Source organism: Ornithodoros turicata, chromosome 3, assembly GCF_037126465.1.
Source record: "Ornithodoros turicata isolate Travis chromosome 3, ASM3712646v1, whole genome shotgun sequence".
Taxonomy (NCBI): Eukaryota; Metazoa; Arthropoda; class Arachnida; order Ixodida; family Argasidae; genus Ornithodoros; species Ornithodoros turicata.
The window spans coordinates 8,636,178-8,656,365 of NC_088203.1; the positions used below are offsets into that span (position 1 = coordinate 8,636,178).

The window sequence follows — 20,188 nt, forward strand, 5'->3', positions numbered from 1 at the left end:
CCCGAGGTAGAAAATGCGCGCCAATTTGAAAATGCGATTAAGGACGCGTGGCGCCATCTGTTGGAAGGCCGGAGCACCACCCTCAACCCTTTCCATGCTTTTGTCGGTTGGAGAGCGGCATTTCAAATAGCCAGGGTGCACTCTTCAGTTAAAATTGAAAAAAAATCGAGTACCGCGCTGTGATAAAATTCTTGACAAAAGAGGTATTTTCGCCTAGAGAAATTAAAGCGCCACTGAACAACGTGCAACGTGTACAGGGAAGCCTCACCGTCGTACACAACGGTAAAAGACTGGGCTAAGCAGTTTCGACTGGGGCGAGAGTCCATTGAAGATGATCCACGCGATGGTCGTCCAGTGGAAGTGGTGACACAAGAAAATTTATCTCTTGTCGAGGAGGAAGTGCTGAGCGACAGGCGTCTGAACGTGAAGGTAATCTCAGAAAGGCTGGGGCTTTCCAAAACTACCGTTTTTCGCATCATCGGCGTGGGCCTTCACATGAAAACGGTCAGTGTGAGATAGGTGCCACGACTTCTCTCGTCAGTTCAAAAGCAACAGCGCGTCGTCTGTGCCAAAGAGTTTTTGGAGCTCTGTCAAGAGAACGAAGAAGAAATATTGAAGTCAATTGTCACAGGGGATGAGGCTATGGTGCTCTACTATGATCCCCTTTCGAAAAAGGAGTCGATGGAATGGCGCAAACCAGGAGAAGCACCCCCGAGAAAAGCAAAGGTCACACAATCCACAAAGAAGATCATGGCAACAACATTTTGGGATTGTCACGGGGTCCTCCTCATCGACTTCAAAGAGAGGAACACCACAGTGAATGCGACTTATTATGCTTCGCTCCTGCACCGACTGCGAGACGCCATCAAGGAAAAGAGGCGCGGCAGGTTGAGTCGAGGTGTCCGGTTGCTCCAGGACAATGCCCTTGTCCACACGGCTTCTGTTGCCAAGGCTGCACTGAAGGAGTGCGGCTTCAAAGAAATCCACCACCCACCCTATAGTCCAGACTTGGCACCGAGTGACTACTTCCTGTTCTCAAACTTGAAGAGGGATCTCAAAGGACGGAGATTTCAAAACGATAGTGAGATGCAAGAGGCAGTTTTCCAGCATTTTGCGGACAAAACTTCGGACTCATTTTTCAAGGGTATAAGAATGCAGGTTGAAAGGTGTCAAAAGTGCATCGAAGTTAAGGGTGACTATTGCGAAAAGTGATACACTTGTTTCGTCTCTATGACTATTAAAAGTTGGTCGGGCCGGAAACTTATGGAACCACCCTCGTATTACTATGATTCGGCCAATCTTGAAATATGGGTGTACGGTTTGGGACCCGCACGAAATGTTGCTAATTCAAAGACTTGAGAGAGTTCAAAATATTGCGGCTCACCTGGTGTTTAGTTGTATTGGATCTATTGTTAGTGTAAGGGATTTGAAGTCAAGGTTAGGGTGGGAAGACTTAACAAACCGAAGAAGGAAACTTAGATTGGAACGTTTAGGAAATATCGTAAATGATAAGACGGGCATAAGGAAGGAAAGATATCTGAAACCCCCCTCTGTATATTACCACAAGATCCGACCGCTACAAGAAAATCCAGCCATATAGGTGCAGAACAGATGTTTTCCTTTACTCGTTTTTCCCGAAAACGATAGGTGAGTAGAATCGCCTTGAGTGCTGACCGGATGGGTCGGTTTGCTGTGTTCGCATTGTGTTGTACAGGTGTTTGCGCTTACCGATGTCAATATTGTTACTTTCTTAATTTGTTGGTTATCGTACCCCGCTACTGTATAATGCCTATCTCTTTCCTATCTAAAGAAAACGTGATTGTGTTCAAACGACCATGTTAGATGGGCCAGGGGGCCTGCGGCTTGACGGCGCCCCTGGATACAAGGAATGCCAAAAGCAGCCGTTATTTTACCGAAGTCCGCTAGTTTGAGCGAATGACAGAAATCTTGCAGCACCGTTAGTCGTACCTGTTATGGCTGCCTCCGAACTTGGTCGTCGAGAGATGGCGCCGTCTCCGTACAGATCCTTTGCTTTCCCTCTTTTTGCACTCTCCCAAATTATACTCTAGCTTTTCTGCCTACAATTCCGTATATGTCTTCTGATAGATCACGAAATACTGGAAGGTGTGCGATCTGTTTGATAATAGATACATGGAAGTGCGCGTTCACGAAGTACATTGAATTGTGCCATCAAGCTATTGCTTGAAGTTTCAGCACAAGTCCCCAAGTTTTTATATGTTTTTATGCGAGTACGCTCTGTTTGAATCTCAGTCCACTGTCAACAACGAGGGGAATATACTGATAAGGGATAGTGATAAATCAGAGCCACCTATGCTCTACCCGCAAAGGAAACTGAGGATTCATTAATTGATTGGTTGATTGAGTGATCTGCTACTATCACATGATGCGCTTCGCTGGAACGTCATCAGCACTTGATGCCTCGATAGTGATAAAAATTAAAGAGCACGCACACACAAACTGGCTTTACTGCTGAATGACGTTTTCGCTCTTATATTATTTCATTTTCAAATTTCGGAAAATAATTTTGGCGTCACAGCTAAGTATCTCGGGTACGACTGTCGGTTCGTACCTGCCAGTTGCTTGCACGATGTAAAAGTGTTATTACACCTTATTACACCCAGGTGGTAATGCTATATCAGCTAACCAATGACTCGCATTCACCGACGTGCCCACCCCAGACAAACTGCACCGCGAGACCTACTCGCTGGAGCAGCCAATCACGGTCATCGCCAGATTTCAAAGATTCGGTGTCTGCACTTCTATTTATTTAAAATACCAACCATGTGTCTATTTACAAAATATCAACTTCATTACTTTGTATTTTTTACAGTTCAATTTTCTTACCTTGTACCAAATAACATTGTCGTGCTGAGTAGAAGATCACCAATTATCTGAATTTCCAATGTGAATATAACTGTTTATTCCCTGCCACCACATTTTTTTCCCTCGTACTTAATGCAGGCGCATACCGTTTCAAGCACATCTCAATTGACTTTGTGCCTCTGGCACTCGCGGACTTTCTGCGATAGCACAACCTTAACTCTCTCTCTCTCACACACACACACACGCACACACACATAAAGACGCGATGATAAGATGAGGCTAAAGCCGGCCAGCAGGCTGGACGCCTTCACTCATAGTCTCATACAAATGATATTTACACCATTAATACACGTGTCACTTCGTACACTATATCACACGTTCAGTGAGGTGGATGAATGTGTAGATCCGGGAGGACTCTCTTGAACGGCTGAAGATTCCAAATGTCGAGTAATGCTATTGAGCGCCTTTTCCAGTCTATGTCCCTGTTGGGTTAAGATGTTTAGTCTTTCTTCAAGGTGCTTCAACATGCGGTCCATTGCCTCCTGGTGTTCGTAGACTTTTTCCATTGTGTACTGAAACATGCCGTTTGAGGGTAAACGCAGCGAACAGCTTTCGTGAGTGAATGGTTCAGTGTCCCGGCAAGGCGTAAAGGCTGATGGCGAGGAGGCAATGGAAGAAGGACGAAAGGTGGCGAGGAGATTATGGAAGGAGGACGAAAAGTGGCGAAGAGCAATGGAAGGAGGACGAAAGGTGGCGAGGAGCAATGGAAGGAGGACGAAAGGTGGCGAGGAGGCAATGGGAGAAGGACGAAAGGTGGCGACGAGTGACGATGGTTCAAATGTGCCGAGGAGTAATGGAAGAAGGACGAACGGGTCGCGGGAGCAATGGAAGAAGAAGGAAAGGTCGTGAGGAGCAGCGGAAGAAGAAGGAAAGGTCGTGAGGAGCAGTGGAAGAAGGAAGAAAGGCGACGAGGAGCAATGGAAGAAGGAAGAAAGGCGACGAGGAGCAATGGAAGAAGGTCGAAAGGCGGCGAGGAGCAATGGAAGAAAGGCGAAAGGTGGCAAGGAGCAGTGGAAGTATGACGAAAGGTGACGAGGAGCAGTGGAAGAAGTTGGGCGAAGTGACAAAATACGGCAAACGACGAGAACCGCGAATTCGGCGAAATGAGCAGAGCACAGTTCCGGGACAGCTACTTCCAGCGGCACACACAGCAAAGCGGTCACACAAATGCTGAAGCAATTTGCAACAAAAGCGCTTGCGGCAATAATGAAATTGAACAATGAACAACAAACATTGTACCAATGAATTGAAACATAAGACGAAGCATCGGCGCTCACCTTTTCTTCAACGTGCGTTCGCCGTGAAGACGTAAACGCGATCCCAAACAGCCTCCTCAGCATCGTTTGAGCTTGAGACTTCTTGTTAGGCCTAACCGTTCGCCGCTGCACCACCACACGACGGCGAGCCCAAGTAGGTAGCATCGTTTCCACCGTTAAGACCAACTTCACCTGAAGCATCAACGTAAGTGTCTTAGACATGCAATGCAATCTACGCTCTCGTGGGGAAACGTTTTGTGGAAGGCAGTCAACATTTCAGCTACGAATTTCCGACCCGGTCTCGGTGAATCTTTCTCGAAATCATGCAAAATTCCACAACAAGACCACTGACACCTAGAGATCATGCCGCACCTGCATGCCAAGTCGCTGAAGCTCCGCCTGCTCCAGTACTCCTTTAATGTCATCCACGGCGAGTCCGACCAGCAAATTGGACGTGATGATAGTCATCAAGACCAGAAACAGAGCCATCAGTATGTAAGACGACGTCTCGTAAGGCAGAGCGTTCTCGTGGAAGATAGTGTCATACTCCAGTTCTCCAACCATCATCACCGTCGTTTTCATGATGGCCCTCCACGGAGTTTCGAAAGCGGCCTGAAAGCACAACCGGACGGTACAGCATTTTTTTTATTGTTCCGTTAGGTCTCTTAGAAATTCAAGTGTCTAAGACATGTTGAAAGGCATCTTTTAACGTGTGTCCAGAGAAGATGCATGTACCTGGTTCTGCAGCAGTGCGAAGAAGGCCAACGCGAATGCGATATTGAAGAGGAAGAATACCAGGAAGAACTGGCTGAAAGTGCTGAGTACGTTAGTGAACATCACCACGTAGATGCCCAAGAAGGGCAGCTTCCGGATATACAAAACGAGAAGCATCCAGCTGAGGAAAATAGACACCACGCCTAGATGCCACTGCCACGGCTGTAAACGGAAGGACAGGTATAAGCCAAACGTTTAATCGGAACCTGAACAGGTGCTTGCCTCAGGAACGCCCGTTGCTGATGAGCATTCAGTGAAATTCGTAACAAACAGCAGGGAGCATACGTAACAGCACCATTCAGAGAGATTCTCGAGGTTAAGGTAATTCAGTCGCGTGTTGTACATTTGGAACATCTGCAACGAAAGAGTTTTGTTGTAACAATGGTTCTCCACATTTCTTTCTTACATATCTGACCTAATGTAGTTGTAACAGCAGACGTACCTCTTTCAGCAGAAACACCACAGACACGATGAAAATAATGGTCTTCCCGGCACGTGCGAACTCGGTCTGCTTGTACTTGCCTTCGTCGGACGCTTCTCCAATCACCGAGCAGGAATTATGTTGCGCAATATAGCTGCACGTCAATGAGATCACAGTCAACAAACTCGATGAAATGATGGGGCTGGTGCATGCCACTGAACGTTCAACATTTCCTTGAACATGAATAAGTTTCCTGCGATTTTCATCGCCCCGAGAACTTTCGATCTCATACAACGCCTTCCAAACTAAACAGGGCCTACTGAATGCCTCATCTTCCACCTACTCTACGTGGACATATGAACATTCACGGTGTCGTCCGGCTCAGTCAATCGCCGCAGATGACTGCAAGCACAGAGGCCCTCTGGCTACGAATGGCTCCCCATGTGACTGAAGACTGCTCGCTTCCTTGGCTCTTGCCGATGAAAGAGTGGCTGTAGTTGCAGCGAGTGCTAACGACTCTAACTTTCGACTAGCAGGCCAGCTAAGCATGGCTAGGACGATGTCGCGGAAAGTACCCCTACGTGCTCGTTTTTCTCGCGTCTAAGTGACTAAAGGCTTCCTTGCCAGGGGTGCGACTCCCATTGTACTAGAAGGGACAAGTGATCTGGGAACACTGCATCAGCAGAGTTTCAAGGGAGGGTTCATGTTGACTCTGCCCCCAACCCGACCAGATATATGGCAGACCGAAAGAAGCGAGCAAGAAGCCCACCCCAACGGTGCTGCAATCAGGCTTCCATTCATGCTTTAGAAAATGTTGTACTCGTCTATATTCAAACTACATGAAAGAGACAGCAAAGGGGATTCATGAACTCACGAGCACGTGGAGTCAAAGTCCGGAAAGCCTTTGGGACACGGCGCGGGAGTTCCGATCGTGAAGAAGGTTAAGCAAGCCAGGAACAAGACATAGATAGACATGGTGCCGTAATAGACGTAACGGCCGTAGCTCTTCCACTTGTGAACCAGCAGGCTCTTGCAGAGGTCGTGTCCCAGCAGTGCACGTCGCTTCTCATTCGCCTACAACAAAATAACCTTTGGACAGGCAGCCACGTAGGGACATATTTCCTTTCATGATTTGCCAAGTTTATGCTTTACATCTTTGTATATGATAAACCGTCAACGCGAATGATGTGAGCTTGCAGATGAAGTGCCGCAACGTGGCAGACGACGCAGGGCTCATGGTGTTGCTCGATAAGGATCTTACGATTTCACTCGTACATACGAAGGAGTACGACAATCCAACGTAGCTGAAATGTTAGTACAAGACAGTATGCGCTGGCGTACGTGTCACATATCTGCTAGACACACAACGACACTAGCAGAAAATGCGTCGTCTGCTTTGTCGTCTGCTATCCCTGACGCCTGCCAAAATCTTGCGCCGCATCTTTTTACGATGATCCATTCAATCTTGCATCAACATCGCATAAATTAACCATTTCGCCGAACATAACGTAAATGCCTATCATATCTATCAAGTAATGTGTACTAGAGTATTCAAATATTCCTCGCTCGACACCCTGTAGACCTCACCATGATCATAAGCGGATGGTTGCTCTTGAGCGTGCCGAAGTCCGTGGAGTAGAGCGCCGTACCGGGAATGACGTTTCCGCTTTCGTCGTAGATTCTGGAAACTGTGAGGTTGGATCCGAGTTATTCGAAGCAAATGATCTCATTGAATAGTATTAAGGTACATGAAAGGGTGCAACGCACGAGAATACCCGCAGAACTTGAGACAGAGCTCGAGTCATCCTCGTCATCAGAGTCAGGATCAGCAGCAATGGCGAAGCCGTCGTCAAGAAACTCGTAGCAATAGGTGACGGTTTTCTTAGGATCGTCTTCTGATTCTGCTTTCACAGCTACGCAGTTGTCGAAGACTAGTGTCGCGAGGTCTGCGAAAAACAAGGATCGTGTTTCTATTTTAAAGAAGGAATTCTCATCAAGAGTCTGTTTCTCCAAAGGGCATGTCGCAAACAATGCTGTGCCAGCGTTGGGGCGAAGGGGAACGATGGGTCTTTCATCCTTTAGGAGTCCGCCAAGCGGAGCCACAATCCATCAACCGGAATCATAGATTGGGACTATAGTGGAACCTATCATGGAATGGAGTCTCCCAGTTCCACATCTAATAGCACTGACACTTTGCCCACAGTCCCATATTTGCATTGGTGAAATGTTAAATACTAATCAATGTTTTGCCATTGCCCTCTCTACATCTGAAAGACGTGGGGTTATAGGGTGAATTGGGGCTTCAAGACCTGGTACTGCCAAAAACCTAGGGGGGGGGGGATATGTTTATTATATAAAAAATAGGAGGGAAAGGTTAGCCACCGCTACGGCGGCTTGCTCTTCCCAGGGAAGAAAGGGAAAAAGAAAAAGATAAACAAACAGACAAACAAAAAGGAAAACCTACTAGTGCCTATACTGGACACTTGGAACTTCGCTTGTCTCTCCCCCCCCCCAACTAGTGGATGTTCTCCTCTCTCTTTTTTCCAACTAACTGTGGGTAAGTGGTCTGTCTTTGTAACTGTAAGTAACTGTCTTGGTCGTGACTTACGCCCCCAATTTTTTCTTCCTCTACGACATCACTTGGAACGCTTCAAAGGTGCCACCATTTTGTTCAATCAATGTTCCACAATTCTAGCAGCAGAGAAAGCTAATGAAGTTAGGCGAGAGGAATACTACTAGTGGTCTTAGACCGGGTGACCAGTCTTGAAGCGTCTTTGCGGGTCAAGCAGAATGAGACAAATGTTTGACAATAATGCGATCCTATAGAGCTGCAAAAGTTCAGTGACAACTAACCTGGCATAGAGCGTATCAGGGCACGTAAAGGGGTTTGATGGATCCCGTACCGTTCACTGTCCGTAGCGTTCTGCAGGAGTTCTTTCCAGAATGGACTCCTCAGGAGGGCTTCGACGACGTTCCTGAACAGAACTGCTAAGTGAGTTCGCGAAGAGTGGTACATATATGTTATTTTGCCCGTGTATTCACACGAGGGACAACCCCACGGAGTATTCCAGTGGAAGAAAGAGCAAGAAACTGCTCACTGCGGCACTAAAAAGACGGGGCGGAACGTCCGCCCCGTCTTTTTAGTGCCGCATTGCGCACGTAGCAGACGACACCGTCTGTCCTGTCGTCTGCTACGGAATATCGTGTGGATGAGCCGCGGAATATTCCCTGTGCGCACCGTCCGCCGGAGTATTCTGGGGAATGTCGCTCATGTGAATACTACAGGTTGCGGACTGTGAGAATAGAAAGATCATCTCCACCTATGGTCTCCTTCTATGGCAATGTCAAGGCAGTTCTGCTTATTGGCATTCCTCTTCGTCACAAAACTGTTCACGTCTTTTCTGCCTAGAAGGAGATCAACGATCTTGTCGTTTCCAAACTGAGCAGCGACATGCAGCGGTCTGTTCTGGAGAACAACAACAACAATAAATGAAGAAGTGATGATGACATGGGATGTTTCCCTGTTCTGGAGAAGAAATCTTCATAAGTACCGCGTTCTAATCACGGATGCATTCAGTCCTCACCTTCATCTTGTCGACGGTTAGCACTGAGGATCCTGCGACGAGCAGATTTGAAACAGTGTCGAAGTCACCAGTTCGGCAAGCAACAGTGAGCGGCGTCCATTCGTAGTAGTTCTTAGCTTCCAATTCAGCGCCTGACTCGACTAAGAGAGCAACGATCTCACTGAACCCACCCTGAGCGGCGGCGTGTAGAGGTGTGTTCCAGTGCGCATCCATAGCGTTTACTAGCCTTCGATCTTGGCGGACAATCTCACGAACCACACTGAAAATAGGAGCATACAGTTGACACACAATGTGCATTTGAAAGCTGCGAAATGGAAGACGATCCCTACGGCAAGCCACGGGGCATGTGACGACAAAATATGAGTTTTGAAACGAGTGCCTAGGCTCAAACCAAAGCTACAGTCGCACTATTTCTCATTATAATCACGTGAGATAGTTTCATACAATTCACTGGCCACGGATAAAATCACGAATTGCCAACTGTCGGATGACTGTAGGATGACACATCACGCTTCAAAAATAGGTATATATATAAAAATAGGTATATATATAAATAAGTATATATATGTATTGGCATCATAATGGAAGACCAGCCACGTTGCGGGAAAAATTTATTCATGGGTGGCCTAGGCTCACTTCCAAATGCTTATATACAGGCGAGAAGAGGTGACAGGTGACAGATATCTACAAATGGTATGTGGTATGATCAGTGGTATGTAAAATGATGCTCACAACAACGTTTACGGCCGGAAGCCGCGGAAGAAAACAAGGCCTCCACAAGTGTCAAGGTAGGACAGTGCTCCCCATCGTGCACCGAAGCGCTGTTCAGCACTCGACGTCTACTCCTCCTGGAGCACTGCCACAAGGAGACATCTGGCACGCCACTGCCACAAGGGATATTGCGAAGATTTCGCATGACAGCGCGCCACCTCGCCGTCCACAGCACCGAGGCTCCGCAGGAGGTCAGAAGCATGCGGATACGGCCATCTGCCAGAACGAAGACCTTGCCCTGAGTTGCCCTGAGGAGAACTTGCCAGAAGGCTCTGGCAACGCGGCAGTCGTAGAGGAGTTGATCGTTAGACTCCGGAAGGCGGCAAAAGGGACACGTGGAAAATGCAACAATACCCTAGCGGCCAAGGCGGTCGCGCGTCGGCAGGACACGCCAAGCAAAATTCCACTGCGCGTCTTGGAGTGCGCCGGGGAGCCAGAATGGCACGAAGGTCGACCAGCCGATTGCCGCGGCGTGAGTTGCACGGCGGGAAGGCTGGGAAGTCCTTGTTGCACGGGACAGGTGTGTAGCAAGAGTCAACGGTGGCGACGATGCAGGGTCGATGGCAGGCACGTAGTTGCACACTTGCAGAAAGAAACGGACGACTGCGGCGTGGAACCGACTGGGAGCCTCTGCACTGGGGCCGCTGTTCAAGGGGCTGTCGGGGGCGAGATGACGTCGGAGAGGGCCAAGCCAATACTGTGCGAGCGCTTTTGCAGGGGTAAGCTCTGAACGCAGAATCCGCATCGTCGTACGCAAAGCGAAGGAGCGACAGGCAATGGCGATGTCGGGCAGCTCCTACCCACCCTCCCTGGAAGTCAACCGTAGCATTTCCTGGGAGCGCAAAGCCGTTTTCCGCTTCCAGAAGAAACCCAGCACCGCCGTATTAATCCTGACCGCACACTGACTGAGGGGGCAGAAGAACGTGGACGAGGAACCAGTGATGAGCCAGGAACACACATCGTATGAGATACGCTCGCTCCCGATACGAGAAGCTGTATTGCTCATGCATGCATCCTCAATTCGCTGCACAGCGTTCGACCAGCTGAGTGGGCTTGGGCCGGCTTGGTCGAAGGCACTCGCAGGCTTGAGCACCGCCGTAACGGCAGACCTTGTATCGCCAACTGTAGGATGCGACAACGGCAGACCTGCTGGGACGGGAAAGGCGCCAAGAAGAGTATCCAGCCACGTTTCCTTGCTTTCTTTCTACTTCTAATATAATCTAACAAAATATAATCAGGATAAAACTCGTTAAAGCAAAGTCGCAGAAGCACGGCATCGACGGTGTCGTCGACAAAGGATGTGGTCGGTGAGTTTCACATCCTTCTAAAACCGGGGCAGTAATCAGGTTGGATTTCTTGTTTATCTCCGGATATTGTGTGTAAACTTCAGAGTTTGACAACTGAGAAAAGAGAAACAATACGAGCGGCTGCCTGTATGTAGCCTATATATGTAAAATTTATGTGGCTGCCAACAGATGATGGTCGTTCGTTACAACCCTGGGAGGCGTTGCCAAGTCCCCAGTCCCCTCGAAAGAGGTTTGCGCTGTGCCATCCAGTCTGTAGTGTTCACAGGGGGTCACTTACTTTGGAAAATTGTAGGCGCAAGCGGAGTGCAGCGTTGTCTCGTCGCAGTTGTTTCTTGCAGAAGGAAGGGCACCGTGCTCCAGCAGCATCTGCACAGTAGAGAGTTCTGTGAGACCTCTTCATCCAATGTACGTTGCATGTAAAGTTACCTGGACAATGTCTAAGAACGCATTCTTAGCCGCATGATGCAGTGGAGTGTCGCCGTCACTGTCGCCGATGTTTATCAGTTTCTTCGACATGGGTATCTGTAAGAGTTGCTGCAGGACAACCCAAGTGTTAAAACCTAGCCATTCGTACACTTCTTCCGAGCATCCTTACCTTCAGGACAGTCGCATTCTTGGACAAGACAGCAGTGTGAAGAACATTAAAGCCTTCACCGTTACGGCATGCTATGTTCGCACCGCGCTCCAGTAATATGTGGACGACATCCACGTTGCCACTGTCCACAGCACAAAGTAAAGGTGTGTTGCCTTCTAAGTCACAGTCCTCGATACCCGCACCCCTGTGAAACAAACCGCAGTCTTATGATATCGCGTCCTTGCCACGACGATGAGGACCTGGACAACTTACTGGTCAAGCAGGTAGGTAACGATGTCAGGCTTCTGATTCTGCGAGGCAAGTAGTAGCGGTGTCTTGTTGTCTTCCGCAAGACTCTCTACATCAGCGCCATGCTCAATTAGGAGTTTGCAGACTTCAACCGTGCTATGAATAGCAGCCAAGTTTAATGGAGCGTAGCTCGTGGTGGATTTCACATTAGGGTTCACACCTAGAACATACGGTGAAGTTTGCTTTGTAGTCCATCACTCACAGGGCTACCCCTGCGTTTTTATCGCACCACGTAATCTTACATTACATGATTCATTTACAAGGCAGGGCACGATGACAATAGGCAGTTTTAGCAAACCGTTGGTAACGTTATCGTGCCTATCAAAGCCAATCGCAGTCATGTGCGACACAGAATCTTATCCATTGATTATCCACTCAGAATCTTATCCACTGAGTGATATCTACTAAAACTCTCCATTATGACAAAAATTTAAAACTTTGCTGCTCTTATGGTCCTGTCTACAGAGATGTCATCCTGGCTAAAATGGTGTCCATCCTGTTAGGACGTCTGCAGCCTGCCAAGGAGACAACGCGTACAGCTAATGCGTCAATATGTGGAAAAGGCTCACCGCCTTCAGGCGACAGGAAGTCACAGCCTTATGACACGTGGCACGATAAAAACGCAGGCGAAAACACATGTAACCTCTGAACCCGATAAGCATCTTCTCTACGTACCATTCTCCAGCAAGTAACGCACGATGTCTGGATGGTTATTCTCGACAGCGTAATGCAAAGGCGACATCTGCTGTCTATCCAGCTTGGACAACATGTCTGCAGTGCTATGTCCAGAAGCGGCGATTTCTTTGACCTTCAAGGGGAATAACAGCGCTGAGACGTGTGGACAGTTTGCCACAGTGTCCCAATAACTACTTATAGTCTTGCTTTGCATCAACACATACTGTATACTGTCCCCTGACCGGACCTATGGTAAGCTTTTTTTTTAATCTGTGTTAGCGCCACGAAGCAACTGTGGCTATGAACAGCGTACAGATGTGGACAGATGGAGATAAGACAGCAGGAAAGAGCGGGGGACAGGAGGGTTCGTATGCGTCCTGGGCTGACTTCAGGGGAACTGTGCCAACATTCGTCTGGAAAGTCTTTGGAAAACCCAGGGGAAACCTCTTGGTGGTAGGATTCGAACCCACCCACCTCCCAGTCTTCAGCGCGACCTTCGCTACCACCAACGACCGGGATGCCTTAATCTGCTCGACCATACCTCTTGTTCTTAGGGAAGTACTACTCCTGTTGCCACGTTCTATACTGGTTCAATGGCTCTACATTTCTCCTGACTGCCGCAACATTTTTCTGGCGCTGCTGATGTGCCACACCTAGGGTGCCTGAATACTAGCTTCCTCTGTGTAGGGTGGAGTCACCCTTTGTAGAAGTGAAAGCCGCAAGAGCCGCCATGTTTATGCCCACGCTTATAATGCATGAATGCTGTGTACCGATTTCACCCACTTTTTCAAACCTCCTCTGCTACGTATTTACTCAACTCCAAAATGTAGTGTGTAGCTAAGCGTATAGCTACACTTTTGTGAGCGCATCGCGAGCTGTGCGTGGGCGTAAAGATGGCGGAAATTCGTAGCAGACGACGCGGTTGTCTTGTCTTCACTCTGGGCTATTATTGAGGCGCCCTGGCCATACCTAGCGTGCTTCAATACTAGCTCCAGCTGTGCAGGGTGAGGTTACCCTACATAGAGGGAGCCCGTACTGAGGCACACTAAACTCACTGGATTGGGGAAAGTAACGCCATCCTCTCCCCTTTCCCGCCGCGACCTTGGAGGAATAATGGCTGCTCATAACCGACTCCAGTGACGTCGGTCGGCCCACTGTTGCCTGAATCCAGCCGGGAGCGCGCAGCCCGTTGCAAAATCCGGCTGCTGATGGTTCCGATTGCTTCAAAACGAAATATGTCGGTCACATGTATTTCAGGCCCCCACTATTCCGATCGCAGCTTCAGTTCAACTGCGTTTATTTCTTTCTCTTCTTTTTTTTTTCTTTTTTGACACCATCTTCAAGGCACACTAGCCATGTGATGTAATGTGATGTGAATAAAGAAAAAAATGGGGATGTGAGTTTCGACGAAGTCAAACTGGCTACCCCAGTACACTTAATACAGAAAGTTCAATCCGATGCTGAGACCATAGCCATAGCTAGCCATACCTTGAACCGTTCGCTCTGTTGCATGTATAGCAGTAACCCAGCAGATAAAGCGCGTACAGAGTATGGACACGCACACGCCGATGAGCTCACTGCATCGTGTGGAAGAGTACGAACCTGCGATTCAGAGCAGCGTCCACAAAGAAGTCGAATGACATCCAGGTTTCCCTCTTTGGCGGCAATGTGAACAGCTGTAAGGCCTTTCTTGTCCGTAGCATTCACGTTCGCACCGTCTTGCACCAGCATGTGCACGACCTCTAGGTCGCCCAATGTGGCTGCATTATGAAGAGCCGTTCGACCCTGCTTGTCGGTCGCCTGAAGTGGTGACAAGATAACACGTTGTAATGTCGTACGAGGCAAAAGGGTTCCGTTGCGAACCAACGATACCTCTTTGTTGACGCTGGAGTAGGGTAACAGACATTTGACAACATGCGCATTGCCAGATAGGGAGGCGTGATGCAAGGGAGTCATGCCCCAGGAGTCGATGGCATTGGCTCCATTGCCGACGACGTCGAGAAGCGTCTGGATCATGAGAGACGCGGAGTCTTCACAAGTGAGAGCGACGCTCTGTAATGGGAAGAGCAAACAACAAGTGTATTTTATGCACGACCTACTAGATTATAACGGCCATGTCACAATCAGCAAACCCTATGAGGTGCCTGTCCGCACGATCCGCCAGGGGCGCTACTGACGCGCCCTGGCAGACTGGCGCACGATTGGACGATGGAAATTTGAATTTTGAACTCGCAGAAGCGTATGTACGACAACCGTAGCAGACGACAGCGATAGCTCCTATGAAAACGCGTAGAATGATGATAATAATCAACCTCAGAATTAAACATCTGTGGAAGTCCACAGCTTGTACAGAAATACTAAGGTAAGCTGAAGTACAAAGTATTGTAGAAGTTGAGGAAGCAATAACAAGGACGATCAGAAGCGCCACCGCTGCCTTCCAAAAATGCGGCGCATGGGAGGGGTGCGCCTGACGTGGTCGTTATAATCTAGTAGGTCGTGATTTTATGATGATGATTGGGGGTTTTCACCGCCAGGGGAGATACTCTACCCCATTGCTGGTGATAATTGGGTGGAGTATCGCCCCTGGTGATGAAATGGCAAGTAAAATGTAATGGCTCTGGAGTTGTAGCAGAATCACCATACGTACACGTCGTTTTTCTGGCCGTACGAATCTTGCAACATAATGCAGTGGAGTGAAGCCCATGTTGTCTCTGGCGTTGGGGTCTGCAAACAGAATACGTGGAAGCCTGAAGCGCTAATGAGTAGTTAGAAATTGACGTAAATCAACCAATCAATAAGTCGTTCAAGTATATAAATCAACCTAGCCCAAGGACGCAAAAAACATAAATGCTGTCAGCGAATATTAACGCGCGTCCATAAATTTTGCAAGGAACCCGCAAAAAGTTTTCGATTCTCCGAGACTACTTCTCAACACTTATGCGTCACGTGAAGAGATAAGATTGCGCGGACTGCACTATTGCACGTAGATTGCACTATGCGGATTCCGAAGACACGAGACTATATACCATATCACACGGCAAGGTTAATGTCATTCCCAACGAATGACAGTCACGTCGAATGCCATTTGCTCGAGCAAGATGGAGCTAATGCGATAAATGACGACGATGAAGATATGTCACATAGTTTGACCGTGTTATGCGTGAATATTGGTGGGCATTTCTTATAAATGTATTTTCTATTTTAAACATACTCATATTTGACGTCGTTGGTATACAGCTAAACCAACTAAACTTATCGCTTCGTTTTCACGATCGTGGAAGGCACAAGACTAGACAAATGGCAACCAAACCCCCAATCGACAAACAAGATGGCCGTTAGTACGGTGGTGGTAGTATAATGGTAATGGTGGTATTACTGCTGAAAGCGCTTGCTGTTGTCAGCCTCACAAAGGTGGGCAACGTCACGACTAATGCTCTCGGGGAATTTGCGTCTTGGGCCGACTGCTAAGGGAACTGTGTCGGCATATGTCTGACAGCGTCTGAGGAAAACCCATCACAAAGCCCCAGACAGCGCAGCCGGCACCGTGATTCGAACCCGGGTACCTCCCAGTATCGATGAGACGTATGGTTGTATATGGTGTTTCGTTTAGGCATGGCTGCGTGGCAACAGTTTTTGAGACTTCTGTAACTGAAGCCGTCACCTTACCTGCGCCGAGCGTGATGAGCATGTCGAGGATGGAACTGTTCTTGACCTTGACGGCCTGATGCACCAGCGTGGCTCCAGTGGCCTTGTCCCTCTCGTTGAACTTGATCTTCCGAACTGATTCGCTCAGATCTCCCAGATATCGGTAGAGAACTGAACTTTTGCCGTCCGCTATCAACTGCACGAGAAATGAACTATGACAGAAGATGACAGTTGTTGGACCGAAAGTGTTGGGTACTGTCCGGAGAAGGACAATGTAAGGAGCGCTCTCTCAAGTACTAAAGTGCTTACTACTGTCGTGTCAGTGCATGTCCTGCGTAGTTCTGTTCAGGGTGTTGAAGCAAAATGAAGTTAACAAGGAGACAGCAAGCTGGAACTTGTTCTGTTCCATAAAAACGTATCAATCCTTGGAGCAGCTTGACTCTGCTGCTTCTTCCAGTTGCTCTCGATTGATAGAGTGATTGATTGAGAAATAGAAAATATGAAGATGCGGGACCCGACAAAGTCGTGACAGGCTACTCCAGAACACGTGAGCAGAAAATAAAGTAGAAAAACAACCTCAAGATGACCGAGAGACATAAAAACGAACAAGCAGGATCCAACTAATAATAAGTCCAGTAAATGAGTAACGTAACCTAAACACGCGTAACCTAAATACACCGATGGCCTTCATCACACTGCACAATGAGTTACTCTCGAGTTTAAGATATTAAACATTTTTACTAACATGTCTGCTTTACTCCGTTGACCCCACATTGTCCCTTACTCTCCTCCGCCGAATGCCGCGTTCCTTTACCACAGTCTTCCACCGCGTGCGTCTTATTTTGGCCTTTACACCGGCTTTCAAACACCTCCACGGTGTCGGATGTCGGCGCATCCAGCCTCTGTTCCATCTGTGGGGTGCGTGGTGTCCTCCATCACATTCTCCTGGTCTGCGGACACTACGATCGCGAGCGCGCACTCATGGAAACTGCTCTGCAACGCGCCGATCAACGCCAGTTCGATTTAGCCAAAATTTTCCGACCATGGTTCGGACACTCAGGTGCAAGGTTGTTGCTGAGTTCCTCTCCAGCACTCGACCAATGAACGACCTCTAAAATGTTACTTTTCCATCATCACCACTCTCTCGTCCCTTCTATAAGCGCAATGGGGCAGTGTACCGCCATGATGGCGGAGAATGACCCGCCACATCGTCACCCTAGGATGTCGTAGTGCTCTGTTTGGGTTCTACCTGTGCTGCGGTTGAGGGCCGTACTATATCGCTATGTTGTCGAGGGTCACCACGCAAAACACGTGGAACAAACGATAGAACAATAGCGCGATGGCGTTATCGCTAGGCATGGAGACGATATGCAGATAGCATATATGTGTAATGATAGTGCTCGCGTTAATTGTGATACTCTAGAAGCGCGTGGCATTCAAGAAATAATATAATTCCCGACCAGTTCTCTATTAGTTATCTACGGTATACGTCTTTCACGGATAAGACCCAAGTGGGTGAAGCAGCGCCCGAAGGGAGGGGGGATATAATAGAAAGAAAAGAAACGAGAGAAAAGAGGAAATGTCAACCAGGCTGCTGCCGGCTTGCGGAAATTTTGCGGAACTCCCGGGAAACATACAACAAAAGTATTATTGCACTTCCCTAAAGAGCATACTATTATTAAGCAGTGTTCACTGAAGAATACACTCTGTTAGGATTACACGTATTGCGAATTTCTTTGTCTCGATATGCCTTACGTTACCGCTATTGCAGCCTGGTGATATACGGCATAGAGCAAATTAAATTTACATGTAGTACAATCGACAACAGAGAGAGGGCGCAGACAAGCTGGTTCATGATGACAAGGATGCAACCCGAGGCAGGGTATTATTTTCTGTTGAAATTGTTGCCTGTTGTTTAATTCCCTCTCTTCCCACTCTTGAGAAATCGCATGCGTTTATATAAAAACTTGTAGCATGAATTATCCGTGACATTCTTACACAATTGCCAACGTATCTTGCAAGCGACCGTAGCAGATGTTCTTTCTCTTCCGGGGCTATTTATATCGCATGCTACAAGATGCTTAGAGCGCCGTCTTCCGCAGGAGACACTAATTAGTGCCGTGTGGTGAGGCTACACGGTTTACTAAAAAACTAAAACCAATGGGTCAACATTATTTCCCGTAAACCACCACTGCGACGACGCTCGACGACCACATTATATAGGCACCAGGGCTAAAAACAAACAACTCTTACCTGAAACAAGTTCATATTCCCCGACGACCTGCTTCCACGCAGGGGAATATGCACCGACGACAACTTGCGTTTCTTCCGGAAAATCGGCATCTTTTTGGTAAGTCCTCCCATCGTTGTCACGCGTAAATCCAGGCACAAAAGTCACACGAACATTCTCATTTTCCTTCGACGCACGCAAAGACAGGGCCACTGCCTAACGTCGGAGAGACTCGACGCGAACAGATAAGATAGCATTTTGTTGTAGCGTCCCACAGCCGGATATATCTTAGGACACGCGATAAGGGATGATCGCATGGTAGAGGACAAAGACGCCAAATCTAGTTTACTCAACGCAAAGGTAACGCTACATGGACGTCAACGCAGGGACACATGACGGGACAAGTGCTTACTCACAACTGACTTTTTGGCATCCGTCCGAGATATATATACTATAGGATGAAGACAGAGTAAGTAAAGCAGGCTTCATAAGTGTGCGCGTGTCAATATCGTACTCATGCAAATACAGTGATGCGTATCTATGGAGGACACGTACACACAAAAAAAAAGGTGTGTGGCAAGAACCATGAGAACGTATACATTGGGTGTGTTCTGGGTATTGTGTACCTCATACCCCTCACACGTGGAACGGTACATGTAAGAGAACCGGCAGGAGTGTAAAAGGACTCTTGTAGAGGATGTACTGTACGTGGGAAGGAATATTAAGAGAGTGGAAGATATTCTGTAGTAAATGGAAGGATGTGACGCCGCGAGAGATCATAAAGCCTTATCATACTGGGTGAGCAATGCGTCAGCGACGCATCACTGTACTGGCATGAGTGCGAAATGAAGCTTTTAGACACGTGACACACTTATGAATCTTTTTATTCGTGTTAGCGCCGCGAAGCAACTGTGGCTATGAGTGGCGTAGAGATGCGGACAGATGGAGAGAGGGCAGCAGGAAGGAGTGGGGTTAGTATGCGTCCTGGGCCGACTTCATGCGGAACTATGCCAACATTCGTCTGGAAAGTCTTCGGAAAGCCCAGGGAAAACCTCAGACAGCACTCTATACCCCTGTCACACGCGCGAGGTTAAAAGTATGACGTACGTGAGAGGAGAAAAGCACGCGCTCCCTCCCTTCGTCATCGCTATGATGTGACGTCGCCAGTGCGGTGATTTTGATTGATTGATGGATTGATTGATTGCGCGTTAACGCGTCCGACGTCAAGGGGAACTGTGCCGACATTCATCTGGAACGTCAGCCGGACAACCCAAGGAAGACAGCACACAAAGTCGATGTTTAATTTCATTAATTCATTTATTTGTTCTTACATTTTACAGTAAGCCCAGGGTAATGGCAAAAACGCCACACTATGTGGCTTGACAAGAATAATGTTAGGACAATGGTAGGACACAGGTAGGTTAGGACAACAATGTTAGGATTCGAACCCGCAACCTGGTCCCAGTCCTTGGTGCACGATGCTTGATGCAAAGACCAACGAGCTGATTCGTTTATCTACTCGGTCAATGAGACGGCCCTCTGTTTACGAACATGCGACGTCACGGGAATACCAGTTCGAGGTTATATTTTGCTGTGGGGTCAAGAAGCGGGAAAAATGCATCGGCTGATAGGCTGATAAAGCTGATAATGCCCACCAGCATGCTTTGCGCGGCGGCAAAACGTAATCGATGATGTAAGGAACTCGGGTCATTATCATATACTACATACATATACTACA

General features: G+C 48.0%; 1 protein-coding gene across 2 annotated transcripts; it reads right to left on the reverse strand.

Annotated features, from left to right (window-relative positions):
- Nucleotides 1-2,926: 2,926 nt before the first annotated feature.
- On the reverse strand, nt 2,927-18,821 carry LOC135387948 (transient receptor potential cation channel subfamily A member 1 homolog). 2 transcript variants are annotated; one of them, XM_064617187.1, is made up of 22 exons: nt 18,474-18,821; nt 16,242-16,416; nt 15,223-15,299; nt 14,448-14,627; nt 14,178-14,375; nt 12,576-12,708; nt 11,865-12,060; nt 11,613-11,796; nt 11,444-11,551; nt 11,295-11,383; nt 8,940-9,198; nt 8,676-8,881; nt 8,209-8,330; nt 7,131-7,301; nt 6,943-7,043; nt 6,230-6,429; nt 5,377-5,509; nt 5,157-5,288; nt 4,896-5,096; nt 4,533-4,772; nt 4,182-4,352; nt 2,927-3,416 (listed from the first exon to the last, which is right to left on the reverse strand). In XM_064617187.1, exons 1-22 carry the CDS (start codon nt 18,582-18,584, stop codon nt 3,216-3,218), a joined length of 3,588 nt encoding a protein of 1,195 aa, XP_064473257.1. In that variant the 5' UTR covers nt 18,585-18,821; the 3' UTR covers nt 2,927-3,215. The 2 variants fall into 2 exon arrangements, with proteins under 2 accessions (XP_064473257.1, XP_064473258.1); XM_064617188.1 differs by having other exon boundaries at nt 8,676-8,821; nt 18,474-18,813.
- Nucleotides 18,822-20,188: the final 1,367 nt, after the last annotated feature.